The sequence below is a fragment of the Oratosquilla oratoria genome, chromosome 15 (assembly GCF_046742065.1).
Source record: "Oratosquilla oratoria isolate Oo_2021 chromosome 15, ASM4674206v1, whole genome shotgun sequence".
Lineage (NCBI taxonomy): Eukaryota > Metazoa > Arthropoda > Malacostraca > Stomatopoda > Squillidae > Oratosquilla > Oratosquilla oratoria.
In genome coordinates this window covers 37,430,559-37,452,947 of record NC_134791.1, presented here as the reverse complement: position 1 = coordinate 37,452,947, position 22,389 = coordinate 37,430,559, and the positions used below count along the sequence as shown (strand labels likewise).

General features: G+C 43.4%; 1 protein-coding gene across 3 annotated transcripts in view; it reads left to right on the top strand.

Moving 5' to 3' along the window:
* Nucleotides 1-22,389, top strand: part of LOC143033408 (calcyclin-binding protein) — an 86,432-nt gene that overhangs the window by 28,557 nt on the left and 35,486 nt on the right. For 2 of the 3 annotated variants that reach the window (XM_076198801.1, XM_076198797.1), the window contains exons 3-5: nucleotides 7,395-7,433; nucleotides 15,001-15,109; nucleotides 16,361-16,457. In XM_076198801.1, the coding sequence (XP_076054916.1) occupies nucleotides 7,395-7,433; nucleotides 15,001-15,109; nucleotides 16,361-16,457 (245 nt within the window). The remainder of the gene's footprint in view (nucleotides 1-7,394; nucleotides 7,434-15,000; nucleotides 15,110-16,360; nucleotides 16,458-22,389) is intronic. The other variant, XM_076198800.1, reaches the window with a different exon arrangement.

The following is a 22,389-nucleotide window of genomic DNA, read 5'->3' as shown; positions in this document are numbered from 1 at the left end:
TGGATGCTAAGAGGAGACTGTATGAAGGAGTGATTGTGCCAACAGCACTGTATGGGGCAGAAACATGGAACATAAGAGAAGAAGAGAGAAGGAGTTTGAATGTGTTTGAGATGAGGTGTCTGAGAAGTATGATGGGGGTTACTAGGCTAGATAGAGTGAGAAATGAGGAGGTGAGGAGGAGAACGGGGGTGGAAAGGGAGTTGGGAGATAGGGTTGATGAAAGAGTATTAGGATGGTTTGGACACATGGAAAGAATGAGTGAAGAAAGACTAGTAAAAGAGGTATGGAAGGCAGATGTGGAGGGAGTGAACATGAGGGGACATCCTAGGATGAGGTGGATGGATGGGGTGAAGGGGGCTTTGGGGAAGAGGGGAATGTCTGTTGAGGAAGGACGGGAGAGGACAGAAGACAGGGGTGAATGGAGAATGGTTGTATATGGATGATGTTGTGATGCATGAGATGGAATGGGCGGGTGGATGGGGGATGAGGTAGTATGTGTGAGCACAATTTGACGCAGCCCGAAGGGATTTCTCCCCGTCTTCTCCTTTTATGCATGGGGGGACGGAGATGGGGGGTCGCCGATTTATTGAAGCGGCCTTGCTGTGGATGTGCTGTATCTTGCAACACTGCTTCTGACCCAGGGCAGTGGACAAGGTGCAGGGATGACCCGTCATCCAGGAGGTGCTAAGATAAGAGGGAGGGTGGAGGGGTGTAGAGTGTATTCAGGGATGGAATGGGTGGAAATGATTTTATGCCTTTTCCTTTTTGGCTACCCCCCTTGTAAGGGGGAAAAAGCCTTGGTATATGTATGTATGTATTTCCACAGCTGCTCAGCCACATGAATTTGCAGGTAAGCCATCTGTAGATCTACAAATGTGGACGCACCACACATTTGGCACCATTTGCATAGTCTTGTTACATTTGTTTACAAAATCATTGCCAATGTGACACCTTACAAACTGGCTCAACTCTTGGAAGTCCAACACCAGTTGTATTTTGTTCTTGGTTGGCTGCACCACTGCCATCAGAGGGAAGATTCCATCTTCCACCAGCACCTCCCAAAGATTCAAAATTCGCTTGTCAATCCATCGCTGTACTTGGATATCAAAATCATCCCTCTACCCCTTTCTGAGAGTCTATCTGTAGCAGCCAACTTTGTTCTTCAGTATAGGCAAGCCTCCTTTGAGGTACTACTCAACCTCTCACTTCTGGCCATCAAATTTTGCCAGGAAGTCTTAGTCCTCAATTGTTAAGGTGCAGCCTTCTCATTAAGGTTGTGCTTTGTGGCGACACTGCCCTCTGATGTGGTTAGGTACATCATGGTAAATGGTTGTCATCCATAAGAGAAGGATTAAATTAAACTCCAAATCTCTTTGGACTTACTGAGTTTCCGTCCGCTATGACAAATTATATACAATCAATATTTTATTACTTTGTACATTTTATACAACAGTGTCACACTCAGATGCTTTTTACCTTACAAGGGCCATCCTAGTATGTGGCAACATTAATTACAATATATAATTTTATTAACATGGACACACACCACAATGTTTCTTACATTACAGTAATTTTATTTTACAAAAATACTATATTCATTAAGGGGACACTGTAGTAGTGGAGTGTTGCTACATTACTACCCCCCCCCCCCAAGTGACTGTTGAAATTATAGTCTTGGAGGTCCGGGGACACTTGAGATGAGTAGGAATGGGAGTGCTATTGACGGGAGTGCCCATGGGGGTCAAAAAGATAGGCCAGTTTGACCCGATCCATGGAAATGTGGTCACACTTTCCGCTTCGCCAAATTGTCAGGGTCTTCTTGAAGGGGCCTTCGTATGGAGGCTGGAGGGCTTTTCTGATGGTGTCCGTTCTGACAAAGACGTAGGTGCACTGGAGAAGGTCCTAGGCTACTTGGGTTGGTGTGGCAGGACAGGGTGGAGCTTGGCCATGGTCACCTTCAGTTGGAAGGCAAATTCGTGTGGAGTACAGGAGTTGGAGTGAGGCATGTCAGCGACGAATTCTCTGGGAAGCCTGAGGGTGGTGCCAAAAACAAATTCAGCAGGAGAGTGGCCAGTGTCAACCTTGAGGGAGGTCCTGATGCCAAGGAGCACAAGGGACAGCACCACTGACCAGAACTCATTGTTAGGGGCATGGGTGTATAGGGTGGCCTTGAGCTGGCAATGAAAACGCTCTACCATGCCGTTGGCCTGGGGATGGTAACTAACAGTATGGTAATGGTGGATATCAAGGAGGGCCATTACCTTGTTCCAGAGGGTCGACTCAAACTGGCTGCCTCCGTCTGAGGTTAGATTGGTCGGGACACTGAAGTGAGCAATCCAGTTGTCAACGAACACTCGTGCAATGGTGTTGGTGTTGATGTCAGGAAGGGGAATTGCCTCTGGCCAACAAGTGAAGCGGTCGACACAGGTGAACACGTACTTGTAGCTGTTGGAGTATGGGAGTGGGCCGACGATATCAATGTGTATGTGGCTGAACCTGGTAGAGACAAGTGGGCAAGGAGTTAGTGGGGAAAATGTGTGTCGTGTTACCTTGGAGGCCTGGCACTGGAGGCAGGTGCAGGCCCAGTGCCTGACATCCTTGTTGATGCTTGGCCAGATGAACTTGGAGGTCAACATCCGTTGGGATGCACGGATGCCAGGGTGTGCAAGGTCATGAAGGTGGTGGAAGAGTTGATGCTGGAATGACATAGGTATAAAGGGGCAAAGGTTGCTGGTGGAGACATCAGCATACAGATGGATGTCTGTGCTGGGTATTTGAATTTTCTCCATCTTGATGGAAGGGTTGTCCAACAGTCACTGCAAGTTGTTGCAGTTGGCCTGTGCTGCTGCAATGGCAGCATAGTCGATTACAGGAGACTGCAAAGAGACCGAGTGAATATTTCTGGAGAGGGCGTCAGCGGGTGCATTGTCAGTACCTTGGACGGAGCGAATATCTGTGAAGAACTGAGAAATGTACTGTAAGTGGCGGAGCTGAGTAGGGGTATAGTTGGCTTTGTTAGTGTGGAAAGTGGTGGTGAGGGGTTTATGGTCTGTGAAGATAAACTGTCGACCTTCAAGGAAATACCTGAATCGTTGGACTGCCCAGTAAACAGCAAGCAACTCCCTGTCGAATACGCTGTATTTCTTCTCTGTCTTGCTCAGTTTCTTGGAAAAGAAGGTGAGTGGCTTCCAAGCACTGTCAACGTATTGTTGCAAGACTGTGCTGATTTAGTCATTGGAAGCATCCGTGGTGATGGATGTGAGGGCCCCCGGGGCTGGGAAACTAAGGGTGGCAATGGTAATCAGCGCAGTCTTTGCATAAGCGAAAGCTTCGTTGACTTTAGGACACCAAGCGAGCTTTATGGACTGACCACGCTTGCAAGGCCTAACATGAGAATACAAAGGTTGTAACATGAGGGAACACTTAGGGATGAAGCAATTGTAAAATTTTATCATACCTAAGAACTGCTTGAGTTGTCTATGGGTGGAGGGCTTCAGGAACTGGTGGATGGCACCAGAGGTGAAATTCCAGTGGAGGAGACAGTGTGTCTGAGGAAATCTACGGAGGACAATCCAAATTTCGACTTGGTAGCGTTGATTTGGATTCCATAGTCTCTTAGACGGTCTAGGACTTCTTCGAGGTGATGGCGGAGGGTTGCTTCATCAGGGCTGGTGATGAGGAGGTCATCTATGTAGGCGAAACAGAAGGGTAAACCACATAGAACTTCGTCGATGAAGCGCTGGAATGTCTGTGCTGCATTCTTCAGGCCGAAGGGCATCTGGACAGACTCGTAGGGGCCAAATGGGGTGGTAATGGCTGTCTTTGGGATGTCATCGGGGTGGACAGGGATCTGATGGAAGGCTTGAACAAGATCCACCGTAGAAAAGATGATACAGCCGAAGAGCTGGGAGCCAAATTCTTGGATGTTGGGGATGGGGTATCGATTGAAGACAGTTTGGGAGTTCAGTGCACAGTAGTCACTGGATGGTTGCAAATCACCGCTCCTCTTAGGTACGATGTGAAGCGCTGAAGACCAATTACTATTGCTGGGCCGAATTATCCCTTGGCACATAAGGGACTCGAACTCTGTCGTTCGGGTGCAAGACGTCGTGGCTTGGCATGGGTTGGGCGGCCAGAAGTGACGATGTGATGCTCGACGTGGTGACGTATCGGCGGTGTACAAGGATGTGGCTGAGTGAGGGTGGGAAACTGTTGCAGTAGGGAAGCAAACAAAAGGGGTGTCTTGACTGGTGACGGAAATGCTGGTGCTAACGCCAGGTCAAGTGTAGCTGTAGGACGAGAGGCGCATTGAGACATCGTAGAGACAATGGCGCTACATGTCTACGAGAAGACCGTAGTGGTTGAGGAAATTGGCTCCAAGGATTGGTTGAGATACATTAGCGATGTAGAACATCCACTCAAAGGCACAACGGAGGTTGAGGGATGAAGTTACGGTAGATTTCCTTGTTGGCTGCGTAGAGGGAAGTGAGTGGCTGTAGCAGGAAGTATGCTTACTGCAGCACAAGTGTCAATGAGGAATAGGTGGCACGTCAGAGGGTCTCTAATGTAGAGGAGTTGTGAGCAGTAGGGGTGAACATTATACACCTCTAATGTTCGCCGCTGGAGTTTAAAGTGGGGGAATGGGTGAAGGCACAGGGTTAGTTACCCTTAAGTGCCTTGGAACCAACATACTACTGGGGTGCAGTCTGTGCTCTTGGATCTTGGTCTGGAACGTTGCCTGCGGGAAAAATTATGGTGGTCTGCTGCGTGAACTTGTTCCTTGAGTTCGCTAACTTGCAGTGTGAGTTGAGTCATCATGTTGACGAGGTGCTCATAGAGGGGGTCTGTCTTGATGTGGGAGACAGAGGGCAAAGAAACAGTTTCAATGAGTTCATCAGTGAGTGTGGCGAGTTTCTCCACAGGAAGCTGGTCCTTCACAGTAAAGAGGCTACGCTGGATAGTGGCCAGAAGATGTTGATAGAACAGCTGGAGAAAAAGGGTCTTGTCGAACGTGTTGTACTTGTCTGCCAGGAGATTCTTCATGCAGCATAGTAGGTCTGACAGTCTCTCATTATCTAGTTCTTCCTTAGAGAGAAGCTCTTGAAGGCATGTAGTGATGGATGACTGGAATTGGGCAAGGATAGCGTCCTTTAAGTCTTCGTATGGAGTCTCAGATATTAATGCTGTAGAGATAGCATCAGATACATGAGAAAGGATGTCCGGAGGGAGAAGGGAGCAGGCGTTACTGAATTTGGCAAGGCTAGTGGAGATGCGCGAGGACTTGAAATTACATTCCAGGCTGTTGAACCACACAGTCGGGTTGTGACTGAGGGTTGCAGGTTGTTGGAGTGGGTCGTTGGGTGGTACTTGCATAGGAACCATGTCCGCTGAGGTAGGAACAGGCTGGTCCATGAGAGTTGGGGTGTTGGCTCTGCGGCAGCGGTGGCAGGGGTGGTCCACATCGACTGCAGCAGCGGCAGGGCAGGTCCATGATGGCTGTGGCAGTGATGGCAGGGGTGGTCCACATAGGCAGGTGGTGGCAGTTGCGGCAGCAGCGGTGGTCCACGTCGACTGCAGCAGTGGCAGGGTAGGTCCACAACGGCTGTGGCAGCAATGGCAGGGGTGGTCCATGTAGGCAGGCGGCAGGGGTGGTCCATGTCGACTGCAGCAGCAGCAGGGGTGGTCCATGTTGACTGCAGCTGTGGCAGGGATGGTCCACATCGACTGCAGCAGCGGCAGGGGTGGTCCACGTTGACTGCAGCAGCGGCAGCGGTGGTCCATTTCAACTGCAGCAGCAGCAGGGCAATGGCTGTGGCTGTGGCGGCAGCAGGGGTGGTCCACATCAACTGCAGCAGCAGCAGGACAGGTCCACAACTGCTGCGGTGGCTGGGGCGGCAGGGGTGGTCCATGTTGGCAGCCGGTGGCGGCTGGGGCAGTAGGGGTGGTCCATGTCAGCATGTGGCTGGGACAGCAGAGGGGGTCCATGTCGGCAGGCAGCAGAGGGGGCTGGCAGTGCTGGTAGTCCACTTCGGCAGGGGTGGCAAGCGGCGGCTGTAATCCACTCCAGCAGGCAGCAGCTACACTGTGGTCCACTCAGGAGGTCACCAATTGATGTGGTTAGTTACCACATCATGGTAAATGGTTATCATTCGTAAAAGAAGGATTAAATTAAACTCCAAGTCTCTTTGGACTTATTATTGAGTTTCCCATCTGCCATGCCATGAATTATATACAATCAATATTTTATTACTTTGTACATTTTAGACAACAATATCACACTCAGATGTTTTTTACCTTACAAGGGCCATCTTAGTATGTGGCAACATTATTTACAATATATAATTATATTAACATGGACACACACATGTTTCTTACATTACAGTAATTTTATTTTACAAAAATACTATATGCATTAAGGGGACACTGCAGTAGTGGTGTGTTGCCACACCTCCTTGGCCCTCACTGTCATCCCCACGTCTTTCACCAGCATTTGACAGCTCCTCTCTCTCCATTCTGTACTTGAGTCGTGTATCGCTCCAAACCTCACTTGTCTGGTGACAGACATGATTTCTGTGAGCTGTGTAATTGCATCCATTCCTAGTACAACTTTAGTTTCCTCTGACTGTTCTCATAACAAGCACTCGGTCTTATTGGAATACCCTTCACTGTCATATCAACTTTCTGATTGGCCTTGTACTTGGTCTCCCATCAAATGTCATTAGGGTTATATCTCCCTGTCTGAATCCTTTAACCCCTTCCATACGGTGCCGCACACGTAGGCGTCATGGGGAGCGAGTGTATTCGCGAGGCTGCCATATCGGCGTCTTGATTATATTTATTGTAGTCGCCCCTCCATAATGACATTCTTTCTAATTCTTTTGTAGTCGCATTTTCTATGGTTATCAAAATTCACGGGTGAAGAGAGAACGATCGATATAAGCGGTGACTATATTTTATGATGCGAGTATTATTACGACACGTCGTACGGCTGGCATTGGCTGCTGCCACCGAGATCTAAGTCCATGACGCCTACGTGTGCGGCACCGTATGGAAGGGGTTAACCAGGACCGCCGTTACAATTGTGGTTGAACAGCCAGAATCTACTAGTGTTCTTGCATATCTTCCAGTCAGCCAGACATCTACAATTGGCATAAAGTTGGGGAATGCCCTTACATTGAGTGGCAGCTTGCACAGCAGTCATGCCTTGTCTGTTTCCCTGCCCACATTGTCAAGTGACATGTCCTGGTTCCCCACATTTGTAGCAGATGGGCTCTGTCTCTCCACAGTCCCTCATGAGACAGCCCGATTTCCCACACCTATAACAGTGCATCCTAGGTGGTCCCCCCCTCCACTGTGGTCACCTCAGGACTCCTGCATTTTCCCTTTTCTTTCAGCCAGTGGACTCTGATCCAGCAGGTCTTCCCTCTTCCTGGGTGAGTCATTGTACTGGCATCTCGATCCTCAATCTCGTGCAAGGCCTTTTGATTTTTGTTGCTGTTTCTGCTAACTGCCTAACCTTCTGTGTCCTTGTGAGAAGTCTAGCATGGACTACCAACACATCCATGCCTGCAGACTTTGCATCATCTATTTGCTGTAGACCTGCAGAAACTTGGTCAGGGAAGCCATTCACAAATATCATTCTAACTGGTTGTTCCAAGCCTTCACCTATAAGTCTTAATAATCCTGCTAATCTCCTAATTTCGTTGGCAAATATGTTGACCTGTTTGCCAGCCCAGTGCATTCTGGCTAGCCAACCAAATGATTCCAATGCACTCTGAATAAATGCCTCTTTGAGCCTCTTTTTCAGTTTTCCTGCATCTTCTTGATTGGCCTTTCTTATTTCTAAATAGATGACTAATGCCTTGCCCTCTAGATCAGTGGTTCTTAACCTGTGGGGAATTCCCCACTGGTGGGGAATGGCGGAGTTGCCAAGTGGGGAATGACCGGTTGGACAGAAAAACCACTGTCTTTTTATTTTTTAATCGATGTGTTTTTGTTTCTTTTTGTTTGTTTCTGGTGTCTTCTTGTTGTCACATTTTGTGAATTTGTTTCCACCCACAAATAACACTGGGTAACAGCCAAAAAATCGTCAGGGGTTTCTCAGCTGATTTAGACTAATTTTGGTGTTCTGAGTCCGAATATCACATTAGTTTTGCTCAATCAGGTCAACTTTTTGAGATACAGCCATAGGCCTACCTGACGAGCTATACATATGATAATTTGAAGGGTTTTGAGTTCAATCCTATTTTTCTTGAAGAATATAGCGAATTATTCATATATAAATGGTTGCTTCTGGTGTGTTTCTGTTTGAAATTGACTAATTGACTTGTTTCTTTCTTTTCAGGGTATTGATATGGCTTCGGCGCGACGGTCATGCAGGAATAATCCTGACATTTTCTGCTACATTTGCGGAGAATACACGCTGTCAATGCACAGGAAGAGCATCACAAGCTTTGTGAAGCGCGCATACCAGGCTTACTTTCAAGTCAAGCTGGGTGACCAAGATAAGTCCTGGGCACCGCACACGGTGTGCATGACGTGCGTGGAATACCTCCGGCGGTGGACGAAGGGCACGAAAACTTCACTGAAGTTTGGGATTCCGATGGTTTGGAGGGAGCCGTCTGACCATGAATCGGATTGTTACTTCTGCGCCATCAATACTACTGGCATCAACTGGAAGAATCGGAGCAGCCTCCAGTACCCCGACCTTCCATCTGCCCGCCGTCCAGTTGCTCACTGCGAAGAACTTCCTGTACCAGTGTGCAGAGAGCTTCCTGACAGCGACGACGAGGCCACCACTGCATATGAGGGAGGAGATACAGAAGAAGAGTATGAAACACAAGATGGTCCGCAGCCCTTTTCACAATGTGAGCTTAATGATCTGGTTCGGGATCTCAGCTTGTCGAAGACTTCCGCCGAGCTGTTTGCCTCCAGACTCAAAGAGAAAAATCTACTTGGCTAGGACGCGCGGATCACGTTCTTTCGTAGAAGGCATCAGGACTACATGGGCTACTTCTGCCAGGAGGAAGACCTCGTGTACTGCCGAGATGTCGCCGGTCTTCTTGTTAAACTCGGCGCTCCTCAATATGATCCGAGAGATTGGCGACTCTTCATAGACAGTAGCAAGCGCTCTTTGAAGAGTGTGCTCATCCACAACGGGAACGAGTTCGCCTCAATTCCTCTTGCGCACTCCACAACTCTCAAAGAGAAATATGAAGCAGTCAAGTACGTGCTCGACAAAATCCAATATGAGCAGCACCAATGGCTCATCTGCATCGACCTTAAGATGGTGAACTTTCTACTTGGTCAGCAGTCCAGGTACACAAAGTACCCATGCTTTATATGTAAGTGGGACAGTCGAGACAGAGCCCAGCACTATGTGAAGAAAGAGTGGCCGGCGCGAGAGCAGTTAGTACCTGGGGCGAGCAACATCATAAATGAACCTCTTGTTGACCGGGAAAAGATTGTTCCCACCGCTTCACATCAAGCTTGGGTTAATGAAACAGTTCACGCGCGCTCTGAACAAGGATGGGAGGTGCTTCAACTACCTGTGGCGAGCCTTCCCTGGAGTGACCATTGAGAAGCTGAAGGCCGGCATTTTCGATGGCCCACAGATACGGCAGCTCATCAAGGACACAGAGTTCGAAAACTCCATGAACACGCTCGAGTGCGCCGCCTGGAGGTCGTTTGTGCAGGTGGTGAACAACTTCCTGGGGAACAAGAAGGCAGCAAACCACGCCACACTCATCAACAGCATGATAAAGAACTTCCAAAACCTCGGGTGTTTGATGAGTATAAAGATGCATTTCCTGTTCTCACACATGGAGAAGTTTCCTGAAAACCTTGGTGCGGTCAGCGACGAGCAGGGAGAAAGGTTCCATCAGGACATGTGTCAAATGGAGGAGAGGTACCAGGGGAGGTGGGATGCAGTCATGCTCGCGGACTACTGCTGGTCGCTGAAGAGAGACAACCCAGCAGCTGCTCACACACGGAATTCGAGGAAACGGCGATTTATGCCGTGAACTCCGAACTTTTGTGTCACGTAACGCTCATGTACATGTATTAAGCTTATCAAATGTAATCGAGTATATAAAAAAATGAATGAATTTGGATACGTTGACTTTTATTTCCCCAGGAAAACGGAAAAACCGAATTTTTATGATCCGCAGAAATTGGGTTTTTGGACGAAAAATCGTTTTTTTCTTAAATGTCTGTAGCGAACAATCCTGACCTGATTGAGAAAAACCAAGGGCATTTTCGGACTCAGAGCATCACAATTAGTCTAATTCCGCTGGAAAACCCTGGACGATTTTTCAAAAAAATATATTTGTTACCCAGTGTAATCAATAGTGCTTCAAAATTTAATACATTACATCCAAATGTTGACTTACTTTACAAATCACAACCATTTACAGACTGTTTTAATAAAAACAACCAATATATGAGGTATTGTAAGTCATGTTTGGGTAAAAGTGACATCACTGTATATTTACGTACTAAACACTGCATGGGTTAAAATCGAATTTGTCAAAGACCGATGCTGTGGTGGGAAATGGAGAGTTGGCTCAATAAAAAGTGGGGAATTGGAGAAAAAAGGTTAAGAACCCCTGCTCTAGATTAAAGGCAATATAACTCACAACATCACTGACACCGGTTATTTTACCCACTAATTCTGCCTTTATAAGCCATGTGACAACATCTCCATTGCCGTCAAATGGCTTTAGTGTTATGTTGCTTGTGCTGATACAAGGAACTTTCTTTGTGCTAGTTGCCTTGTCCATGGCGTAGATAGCTGCTTGTCATGGGGCTACATGTCACTTAGTGCTGTTCTTTATTCTTCCTGCTTCTTCATTTTAGGACCCGATGACGAAGGCTCTTCTAGCTAGTCTTTCTTTCACTCTTAATGCTAATCCTGCCTTAACTAATTATTTTCTATATTTTCTTTCACTGCACTTTTCTCACTTGCTCCTTTATCTACCCCCATTAACTGGACACTGGCTTGTCCCACTAGGCCAATGCCCATTCACCCCCTTCTTCAGGATGACCTTTGATCCTATGCTGGGGGTGCCAACTGCACACCCATACTCTCACCACATTCATATCACAGTATATTAGAAAGTGTGCAAGACCTAGGACTGAGCCCTGAGGCACTCTACTTGATACACAATGCCAGTCTGAGCATTTTCCATTCAGAACAACACATTGCTTACAATCAGACAGCCATTCAGAAATCCAATAGTGAATATGCCCTACTATACCATGAGCTTCTAGTTTGCTTAGTAACCTCCTCTGAGGGACTTAGAAGGCTTTTTGGAAGTCAAAATATATAATGTCAACTGCCCTCCCTTCTTCGTACATTTCTTAAATACCATGAAAGAAACCAAAAAGGTTTGTCAGACAAGTGCTTATTATGTAAACCATGTTGTGAATCTTTAATAATATTAGTTTTCTCCAAGAATTCCATAGTTTTGTCTCGGGATAGACTCCATTAGTTTACAGACAACCAGGATTGGATTTGTCCACCTTAAATTTTAAACAAGGGGACAACATTTACTAGTTTCCACTCTTGTACAACTCTTCCAGATTGTAAAGCTAAGTTAGAAATCACACTGAGAGGCTTGCAGATTTTCTTAATTTCTTTGAGTATTCTTGGGTAAATTTTGTCTGGTCCAGGCAGTTTGCATATCTTAAGTTTATAATGTGTATCACATCTTGTTCAGCAATATCCATGCCAAGTATACATGTGACTATTGTCTGTTGTGGTGGGATTGGCTGTTTGTTTCTGCTGTTCTCAATACTAAACACAGATGCCAAATAATCATTTAGGATATCTGCCATTGCCCTCTCATCTGTTACTATTTCCCCCCTGCTGAATGGAGAGGACCAATGGTGCTCTTGAGTACATTTTCCCCATATATATGTGAAAAATTCTTTAGAATTTTCTGTTCATTTAGAGGCAATATTCTGTTTTTGATATTTCCTACTGATTTTGTTGAACCTTTTAGATTCTTGATATCATTCATTCTCTAATCTATCTGCTTGGCTATGTGTTGATTTGTATCTCCTGTATACATGTTTCATGGTTAGCAAAATATTTTTGATATCAACATTCCACCATAAAGGCTTGGCATTGCTGGATGGTTGTCTATTGTACATTGGAACGCATTCGTCAGTGGCTTTTTTGAATACATTAATGAATATATCCAAAGTTTGTTCAACATTCTGGATTCTGTAAATTTCTGACCAGTCAATGTTTTCAAGTATACCACTTAAAGTTTTCTAAGTCTGCTTGCTGGAAGTTTGGTCCCTTTTTGAAGTTTTTGTTTTGCAGCTCAATATTATGTTCAATGTTGAATGTGAAGATACTGTGGTCACTTGCTAAATTTCTGTCCAACATTTATATCTGTCACATGGTTATTGTAAGTAGAAAAACAATATTGAGAACATTCTGCCTGTGTGTTGGCTTGCAAATGTGTTGATACAAAGAACTTTCCAAAATGTTTGAGTGATTGAGACTTGTGCACTAGATTGGTGGGAGGGCCAAGTGGAAAGAAGGGATGAGGGTTTTGTCGTTTGTTTTGTGTGGTTGACCAGGTGAGGACAGTTGCCCTCCTGATCAGTGATGAGGGGGTGGGAGGAGGTTTCATCACTGCACTTTATTGCTTTCACCACAATATTACTTTGATATTTTTCACTTTTCCCTGATTTGTTGGAGCATTGTTTTATTACACTACCATGTTAGGCCTAGATAAAGCTTTTGTCCACCTAAGGGGGGTTTACCCACACTGGCTCTCGGAACCATGTGGTGATCCAGGGGGTGAGGAATGGCCAACCAACCAATTTTTACAACCTTCCACACAACACTGGGATCCTTGTGACCCATAATTTTGGCATTCCCAGACACTGCCACAATACTGCATGACTATTTTGCACTTTTAGACATTTTTGGAGCACTTGATCACTGCAACTCCTTTTGCAAAGTTGTTGGTGCGGTCACTGCTTGTTTTGATAATATTTTCACCAACACAGGGCATTCTTGCTGCTTCTAAAGACTGGTAATGTAGGAGTGCCATCCAAACACATTTATATCCCAACATGTCTCAATAGGAGGACATGTGTATAACAGGGTACCCTTGGGGTTTAGGGGTGGGGGTGGGGTAAATGTGCCCCCACCCCCCCCTGAAAAAAAAGGAAAAATCCACATTTTCTGGTAATTACCCCCACCAAATTGGTGGAGTAGTCACAGTAAATGACAACCACCAAATTGGTGGAATAGTTACTAGAAAATATGGAAGTTAGACATATACCATACATATACCAAAGGCTTTTTTCCCTTTACACGGGAGGTAGCCAAAAAGAAAAAGGCATAGACCCCCCCCCCATTCCATCCCTAACATACTCAACTCAACTCCACCCTCTTCCCTCCCTCACATCTTGGCACCTCCTGGATGATGGGTCATCCCTGCATTTTGTCCACTGCCCTGGGTCAGAAGCAGTGTCGTAAGACACAGCACATCCACAGCAAGGCTGCTTCATTAAATCGGTGACCCACCTTCTCCGTCCCCTCATGCAGAAAAGGAGAAAACAGGGAGAAATCCCTCTGGGCTGCATCAATTTATTTCTCATACATACTCCCTCACCCCCATCCCCCACCCCCTCATGCATCACAGCATCATCTGTACACAACCCTTCTCCATTCACCCCTATCATCTGTTCTCTCCCATCCTTCCTCAACAGACATTTCTCTCTTTTGTAATGTCCCTTTTACCCCATCCATCCATCTCATCCTAGGATGCCCTCTCATATTCACTACTTCCACCTCTGCCTTCCACCCCTCTCTTCCACCCCTCTTTTACTAATCTTTCTTCACTCATTCTTCCAAGTGTCCAAACCATCCTAATACTCTTTCATCAACCCTATCTCCCAACTCCCTTTCCACCCCTGTTCTCCTCCTCACCTCCTCATTTCTCACTCTATCCAGCCTAGTAACCCCCATCATACTTCTCAAACATTTCATCTCAAACACATTCAAACTCCTCTCTTCCTTTCTTATGTTCCATGTTTCTGCCCCGTACAGTGCTGTTGGCACAATCACTCCTTCATATAACCTCCTCTTAGCATCCATTCCCAAATGTTTATTTCTCATTACACTTTTTAATCCACCAAGACATTTACTCGCTTCTCTCAAATCTATATTCTACCTCCACTCCCACTCCTCCCTTTCCTGCCACATTTGCACCCAAGTATCTAAAAGTATCCATTTCCTCCAGTCTCTCTCCCTTAATACTCACTTCCAGTCTTCTGCCACTCTCTCCCCTTGTACATCTCATCACCTTACTTTTGCCCACATGGAAGTTATAAAGTTAAAAAATTCCTGGGGGGGGGGAGTAGTTGACCTTCCTGCACCCCTCCCCCCCCCATCCCCAGAGGGTATGGCCATGTATAAGGTGTAGATTATTGATTATATTATCAGGTCTATTCAGAGCATATGTTTCATGGAGTAGAAGCTGTAGGGGCAGTAGTGGTGCCATGAGGGTTACATGATAGTGATGCTAAATGGGAACTACCATGAAAGACATGGAGCCAAAGAAACAAATAGAAATAAACAACAGAAGCACAATATTTAGTTATCCTTAGAACTAGATGACATATTTGTTACAGGAATGATTCTGCCATATGTGGTATTACGGTTGTCATTTATTCCTCCAACAAAGAGAAATCTGATACTGTTGCAATTCAAACATTAGTAAAATCAGTGTTCAATTCTGGGTTTGAAGCTTGTTTTATAGATATGCCTATTAATAGTGTTGCACTATTGTCTTGGTGATAAGATTCTGAGTTGCTTCAACTGCACCATGGGTAGGGTGTGGATTGATTTTTATTTTCTATGGGTATATGTTGTACTCCATATTCTTCTACAGATTGCATTCTTCTCATTTTTCTGTCTTTGCAGTTTTTGTGATGTCTAGTTGTTGATAGTATGGAATCATTCTATTTCAGTTAACAGCTGCACAGGATGCGAGTGTAAACAGTCGAACACCATCAGACCAATCTACAGCTGCTAAGACATCGGTTAAAAAATCCTACACAACTATTGTCAGGAATTACTGTAAGAGTTCTGAGTTTTATGTAGAAATAGTAGAATAGTCATTTGAACCTTCACAGTAACATAATCTTATTAATTTCGTTTTTGTGACTTTTAACCCATTTTGAGTGATATATAATGGAATGATTTAGTATGGATTGTTACATAGCTCACCCCCTTTCCACCCCTTATCATAAGTGTGGGATTTGTCACTACTTTAGATGATTGATAATATTGTGGGTGAAGGGCCCATGCTGTGCAGCTGCAAGTGGTGGTCCACCAAGGTGCTCAATTAAGAGAATCATCCTCTGCTGTAACCAACACACCCGCAAACACACCAAAACCTAAATGTACCCAAAACATATTACAGATAAACATAGTTGGATTTACTATCAAACATCCAGAACAATTCTATTTCTACAGGAACACAAGATTCATATTGCAGTTACACAAGAAACAAAAGTGACACCACAAATAACAGTTTCCTCATTCACAGATTACACAATAGTAATAGAAGACAACACAAGACCCAAAAAAGTGGACTCAAAACAACACAACACGAGACACCAATCAATCGATCACAGACATTATCACTGAAATAGTTACAATCTGTACTCAAAGAAAATAAGCTACATATCACAAACCTGTATCCCTCCAGCTAGACCAACCCCAAAAGGTTATATACCATAGCTCAAACCTTTCAACTGAATAACAAACCACCATCAGATGATTCACTGTCATCTGAATGATTTAGCCTTTATCATTCATCTGAACTCTCACTGTTTGAGCAATAGTGGCATATTCATTAAATGTATTGGCAGTTGGTAAATTGTCAAAACACAATGTCACCAACACTGGCAAGGAGGGGAAGAACACAGTAATGCATGTCTTACCCATGTAAGGGCTGTTAAAGTACTGATCATTGCCTATTCACTACCCTCCAGCTATTGAGTATGAGCACAGTGGGATATGTGGCTGTTTTCACATGATTGGTTGGTGTGTGTGGAGCATCTGGCACCCCCAGTTTGCTATATCAAACATAAAGACTCCCCACAACACAGTACCAGCAAGGAAAATATTTCTTGTATGAGAGGACCTACATATGTACCTTGTGGACAGGCTTACTGCATGCCACCACGATATACATACATGTCCTGGGCATGAAGGGGTTAAAGGAAACTCAGGCTAACTCTGATATCTTGGGGATGCAGCTCTTCAACAAAAGAGAATCAAGGCAATATATTGATATATAATGGCACAACTTTCTCTTTCCAGCATGGGATCAATCAGAAAAATTCATGAAGATCTACGTTACACTCAAGAATGTTCACAGTCTGGAAAAGGAAAAAATTACATCAGAATTTGGAGATAAGTACGTTTCTAAGAATTTGTTACTCATTTGGGAAGGGTTTGGCAATTATTTGAAGATTTTAAAGTTGTAGTTATTATATCGGATTAAATTTTTTGGTGCTTTGTTTGGATGTTGATGTATGTATATTTTTTGTTCCTTTCAATCTGCAAAACACTTACTACACCAAACCTAACAGACTCTCTGCAGTCATAAATGGATTTAGACCAGCAAATGAATGTGAGAAAATGCTAGCAAAGAAATGTAAGCAAATAGCTTACCAATGCTGTGATAGATAGGCTGGGGTATTGGCTGCATATTATTGTGGCAAAGTAGCATGCAGTTGATACTTTAGGGTCTATATGGGGTGCCCCTATGGACCAGAGCCACACATAATTTTGTCTGTGATAGAGGAAGACTGTTCATAGAGAAATAATGACACTTTTATTATACTACGACTGTCCCTCTATTATGCTGTCCCCCAACCCTTTGTTACTGTCCTGTACCATTTCTCTGAATATTAATTTCCTTTTTTTGCCTACCCTGTGGTAGGGGATAGAATGCTGCCACAAAGTCTTCCCACTTGAATCATAAAAAATAAGCTACATATCACAAACCTGTATCCCTCCAGCTAGACCAACCCCAAAAGGTTATATACCATAGCTCAAACCTTTCAACTGAATAACAAACCACCATCAGATGATTCACTGTCATCTGAATGATTTAGCCTTTATCATTCATCTGAACTCTCACTGTTTGAGCAATAGTGGCATATTCATTAAATGTATTGGCAGTTGGTAAATTGTCAAAACACAATGTCACCAACACTGGCAAGGAGGGGAAGAACACAGTAATGCATGTCTTACCCATGTAAGGGCTGTTAAAGTACTGATCATTGCCTATTCACTACCCTCCAGCTATTGAGTATGAGCACAGTGGGATATGTGGCTGTTTTCACATGATTGGTTGGTGTGTGTGGAGCATCTGGCACCCCCAGTTTGCTATATCAAACATAAAGACTCCCCACAACACAGTACCAGCAAGGAAAATAGGACAGCTCGTGACCTCAGCTAGAGACCTCGTTTTTCTGCACAGACACCAGCTAGCGATTACCTGTGAATTTTATATCTCCGAATAGTGTTAAGTGATTGTGTTGTGTTTTTGTAATTGTATACGTATAGCGCTATACAGTTACAGATATAATATAAAGTGCAGGGTTCTATTTAATTTCAAAACAGTTTTCTGTTACCGTACTCCAAAGGTAGGAGAAATAGTATAAGGTAAGCAGAGTAAGCTTCGCGTATTTAGTTTATTAGAGACCGCTTTGATTTTTGTTGTTGTTGATTTGTATTTTCTCTTTGCCGTTTTTATTGCTAAAGGGGGAGCGAAATGGCTTGTGAAGGTTGCGTGAACCTAGAGGTCCGTCTCAGGATGTGTGAGGAGGAAATTCGGCTTCTCAGGAGTGCGCTCCGTGAGAAGAGTGAACCCTCCCCACAACCCAAAGAGCGTTCCACTTCTTCACCTACTGTCACTGCCATGAGCAAGTGGCGCTCCGTGGGGTCCCGTTTGTCGAGCCCGCGTTCGGTAGACGTGTGCCCTGTGGAGCAACCGCTGGCTCTAGGCAATCGTTTTGCTCTACTGGAGGATGAAGTGGCTGAAAACCAGGAGTTCTTGGTGGTGGGGGACTCCATGGTTCGAGGCTATGACGACATCCTGCAGCGAAAGACTAAGCGACGTTGCAAGCTTGTATGTCAACCGGGCCGTGGGATCGTTGATTGTACCCGGTCCATCAAGGAGCAAGGACGGAAGAACACGGTTACGATTGTTCATACGGGAAGTAACGATGTAGGTAGGGTGAGATCAGAGGAGCTTGTTCGGAATTACAAGGTCCTCCTTCAGGAGATGAAGGAACGTGGGAGCCGTCACGTAGTCTGTGGGATCCTCCCGAGGATCTACGCAGGTTCGTGTTGGAACAGTAGAGCCATAGGGATCAATGATAGGATATCGCAGTTGTGCACACAATTGGGATACCACTTTCTTGATCCTTGGTATCTCTTTTCTAGGCGCCATGACCTTTACGCTTCTGATGGGATCCACCTTACCCGCAGAGGCAAAGATGTTCTTACAAACCTCATTGTGGGAGTTTGTAATGAACTAGCTCCTTTTTTAGGGTAGAAGGCCAAAGGGAAGGGGAAATAGAATGTACTTGGGAAAACAGTGTAGAGTATAGCATTAATGTAGAACAATGTACCAGTATAGGACAAAATATGATTTTAGGATTTAATGTCGCTAGAGGACGAAATGTCACATTAGGATATAATGTCATAGGCCAAAATGTCACAATGGGATGTAATGACAGTGGAGGACAAAAGATCACGATGGGAAGTAATGATAGTGGAGAACAAAATATCACGATAGGATGTAATGATAATGGAGGAGAAAATATCACGGTAGGATATAATGTCATTGAAGGCCAAAATGTAATTTTAGGAAGGGATACCGGACAGAATGTCAATGAAGGCCAAAATATCATGATAGGATGTAATGTCGCTAGAGGACGATATGACACATTAGGATGTAATGTCATAGGACAAAATGTCACAATGGGATGTAATGAAAGTGGAGGACAAAAGATCACGATGGGAAATAATGATAGTGGAGAACAAAATATCACGATAGGATGTAATGATAATGGAGGAGAAAATATCACGGTAGGATATAATGTCAGTGAAGGACAAAATATAATTTTAGGAAGAGATACCGGACAGAATGTCAATGAAGGCCAAAATATCAAGATAGGATGTAATGACAGTGGAAGACAAAAGATCACGATGGGATGTAATTATAGTGGAGGAAAAAATATCACGGTAGGATATAATGTCACTGGAGGACAAAATATAATTTTAGAAAGGGATGCCGGACATAATGTCACTGAACGATGGGAGGCCGGCGTGAATCACGGTGACGTAGGGGGACAATATGTACAAAATAGATCGGATGACCGTAATCGACCAGATGTCCGTGATGGGGGAAATTTTAATTTTGATAGGAGAAATGTTAATGAGGCATTGAATGTCAATGAAGGACCAAATAATAATAATATAGAGGAAGGCATAAATAAAAAACAAAATGATAATATAAGACATGATATTGAAACTCAAAATGTGGCAAAAAGAAATAATCACGAGTTTCTTAAAACTATGTACTTTAATGCTCGTAGTATTAGGAACAAATTTCAAGAAATACAGGCGTATGTCAAAAGCGAAAATCTCGATATGATAGGAATAACTGAGACATGGTTAAATGGTACAGAGTTCGAAGCTGAATTTAATATTGCGGGATTTAAACACTTTCATCAGGATAGAAACCACAAGAAAGGTGGGGGTGTTCTATTGTACGTTAAAAACAATGTTCATGCTTGTGTTTTAGAGAAAGTGAAACAGGATGCATATGACAGTTTGTGGGTTGAGTTAACCCTAACAAATGGACAAAAAATGAATATAGGTGTAATATATAGGCCAAAGACATTATCATTAGCAGACGACAAACTGTTATTTCAAGAACTGTCTAGTTTCTGCAACCGGGATTTATTGATAATGGGTGATTTCAATTTTACTGACATTGATTGGATGACCCTTGAACATGGCCATATAGGTAGTCGCTTGATTGATTTTCTTGGTGACAATTACTTAATTCAGCATGTAAAAGAGCCCACAAGATATGGAAACTTGCTCGATTTATTGATCACTAGCCGCGAAAGCATGGTAACTGATGTAGAAGTCGGTGAATCTGTTGCAAATAGCGATCACAATTTAGTCAGATTCAAACTCCTAAACAATTTTAGAATAGATACTTGTGCTTCTAAAATACCCGATTTCAGTAAAGCTCAGTTCATAGAACTACGTCAGGAGCTTCAGCTTACAGATTGGGAGGCAAAATTAAACGAAAGGCCTGTAGATCAGATGTGGGAAATATTTCAAAATACGCTCACTAAGATGATTCAAACTTACATTCCTTTTAAGGACAGACGTCCCCCAAATCAGGCTCGCCCAAAGTGGCTCGACAAAGAAACTGAAAAAAGTATTGCTAAAAAGAGACAGGCTTATAAGAAATATAAGTGCTCGGGTGCATCTAATGACTATGAAAGTTATGTATCAATACAGAGAGATTTAAAAAAGACAATAAGAAAAAGAAAACGACAATACGAAATGAACATCGCTGATAAATCCAAAGAGAATCCCAAAGAATTCTATAGTTACATTAGAGATAAAAAGGTTGTTAGGAATCACATTGGTCCACTATTATCTGCTGACGGTCAACTTGAATATTCAAATGAAGGAATGTGTAATATCTTAAACAATTATTTTAGCTCGGTATTCGTAAACGAAACACCTCAAATTGAATTCCAAACTGAAACCTGTCAAAAGTCTGGGGTAAACTTACTCACTACGGTAAATATAACAAAAGAAAAAATTAAAAGGTGTATAGACAAACTCAAAGTTGATAAAACACCAGGGCCTGACGGTTGGCATCCAAGAATCTTAAAGGAAATGAAAAATGAGATTGTTGTTCCATTAGAAATTATTTTCAAGAAATCCATCATATCCGGAGATGTCCCAAGAGAATGGAAGCTAGCTAACGTTACTCCCATATTCAAAAAAGGTGACAAAAAGAAACCAAATAACTATAGGCCTATAAGTTTGACTTCGATCGTAGGAAAAATAATGGAAACTATCATCAGAGATGATATCGAATATCATTTAGAAAGTAACCGTTTGATAAATGATAGCCAGCATGGTTTCAGACGGAAACGTTCTTGCGTGACTAACTTACTCGAATTCTACAACACAGTTATCTCGAATTATGACAAAAGAAACAATATAGATTTAATATATCTAGACTTTGCAAAAGCTTTTGATACCGTCCCACGATAGACTACTTACTAAATTAGCTTTGCATGGAATAAGTGGTAGCCTATTAGGTTGGACTAGTAATTGGTTGAAAGGTCGAAAACAGAGAGTTGTTTTAAATGGAAAAACTTCTGGATGGAAAAATGTTGCAAGTGGAGTTCCTCAGGGTTCCGTTCTTGGACCACTTCTATTCATAGTATATATAAATGATATAGACAATGGACTAAAATCTACTGTTTCCAAATTTGCTGATGATACAAAACTGTGCGGAGTGGCAAATGATCACTCAAACCAATTAGATATTCAAGAAGATTTAGATCAATTACAGCAATGGTCTGAAAAGTGGCTAATGAAATTTAACACAAGTAAATGCAAGGTAATGCACATAGGTAAAAATAACAGTAAGTACGATTACAAGTTATTTGGAAATTCGTTAACAAAAGTGGATAGTGAAAAAGATCTCGGCGTAATTATCAGTAACGACCTCAAATCATCCAAGCAGTGTATTTCAGCCTCTGAGAAAGCAAATAAGATTCTGGGATTGATTGCGCGATCTTTTGATTTCAAAAGTCCATCACTCATTAACAAGCTATATAAATCGTTAGTTCGTCCACATTTGGAATATGCTGTTTCCGTATGGTCACCGAATCTCATTAAAGACATTGACAGACTGGAAAAAGTACAACGGCGAGCCACAAAACTGATTCCAAATATCAAAAATAAATCATACGAAAATCGACTTAAGCACATGAATCTGTTTTCCCTAAAAAAGCGTAGACTCAGAGGTGACTTGATACAGGTCTTTAAGATTTTAAAGGGAATTGACAACATCAAAAGTGACCAAATTTTCACATTGAATGAGAATCAGACAAGAAACAATGGTCTCAAACTATCCGGAAATAGATTCAATTTGGAAGTAGGTAGAAACAACTTTGCCAACCGTGTAGTTAATGAATGGAATAAACTTCCTGCACAGGTAGTGCAATGTAGTTCAGTTCGAAGCTTTAAGAATCATTTAGATAAATACCTAAGTAAGATGCTGTAAT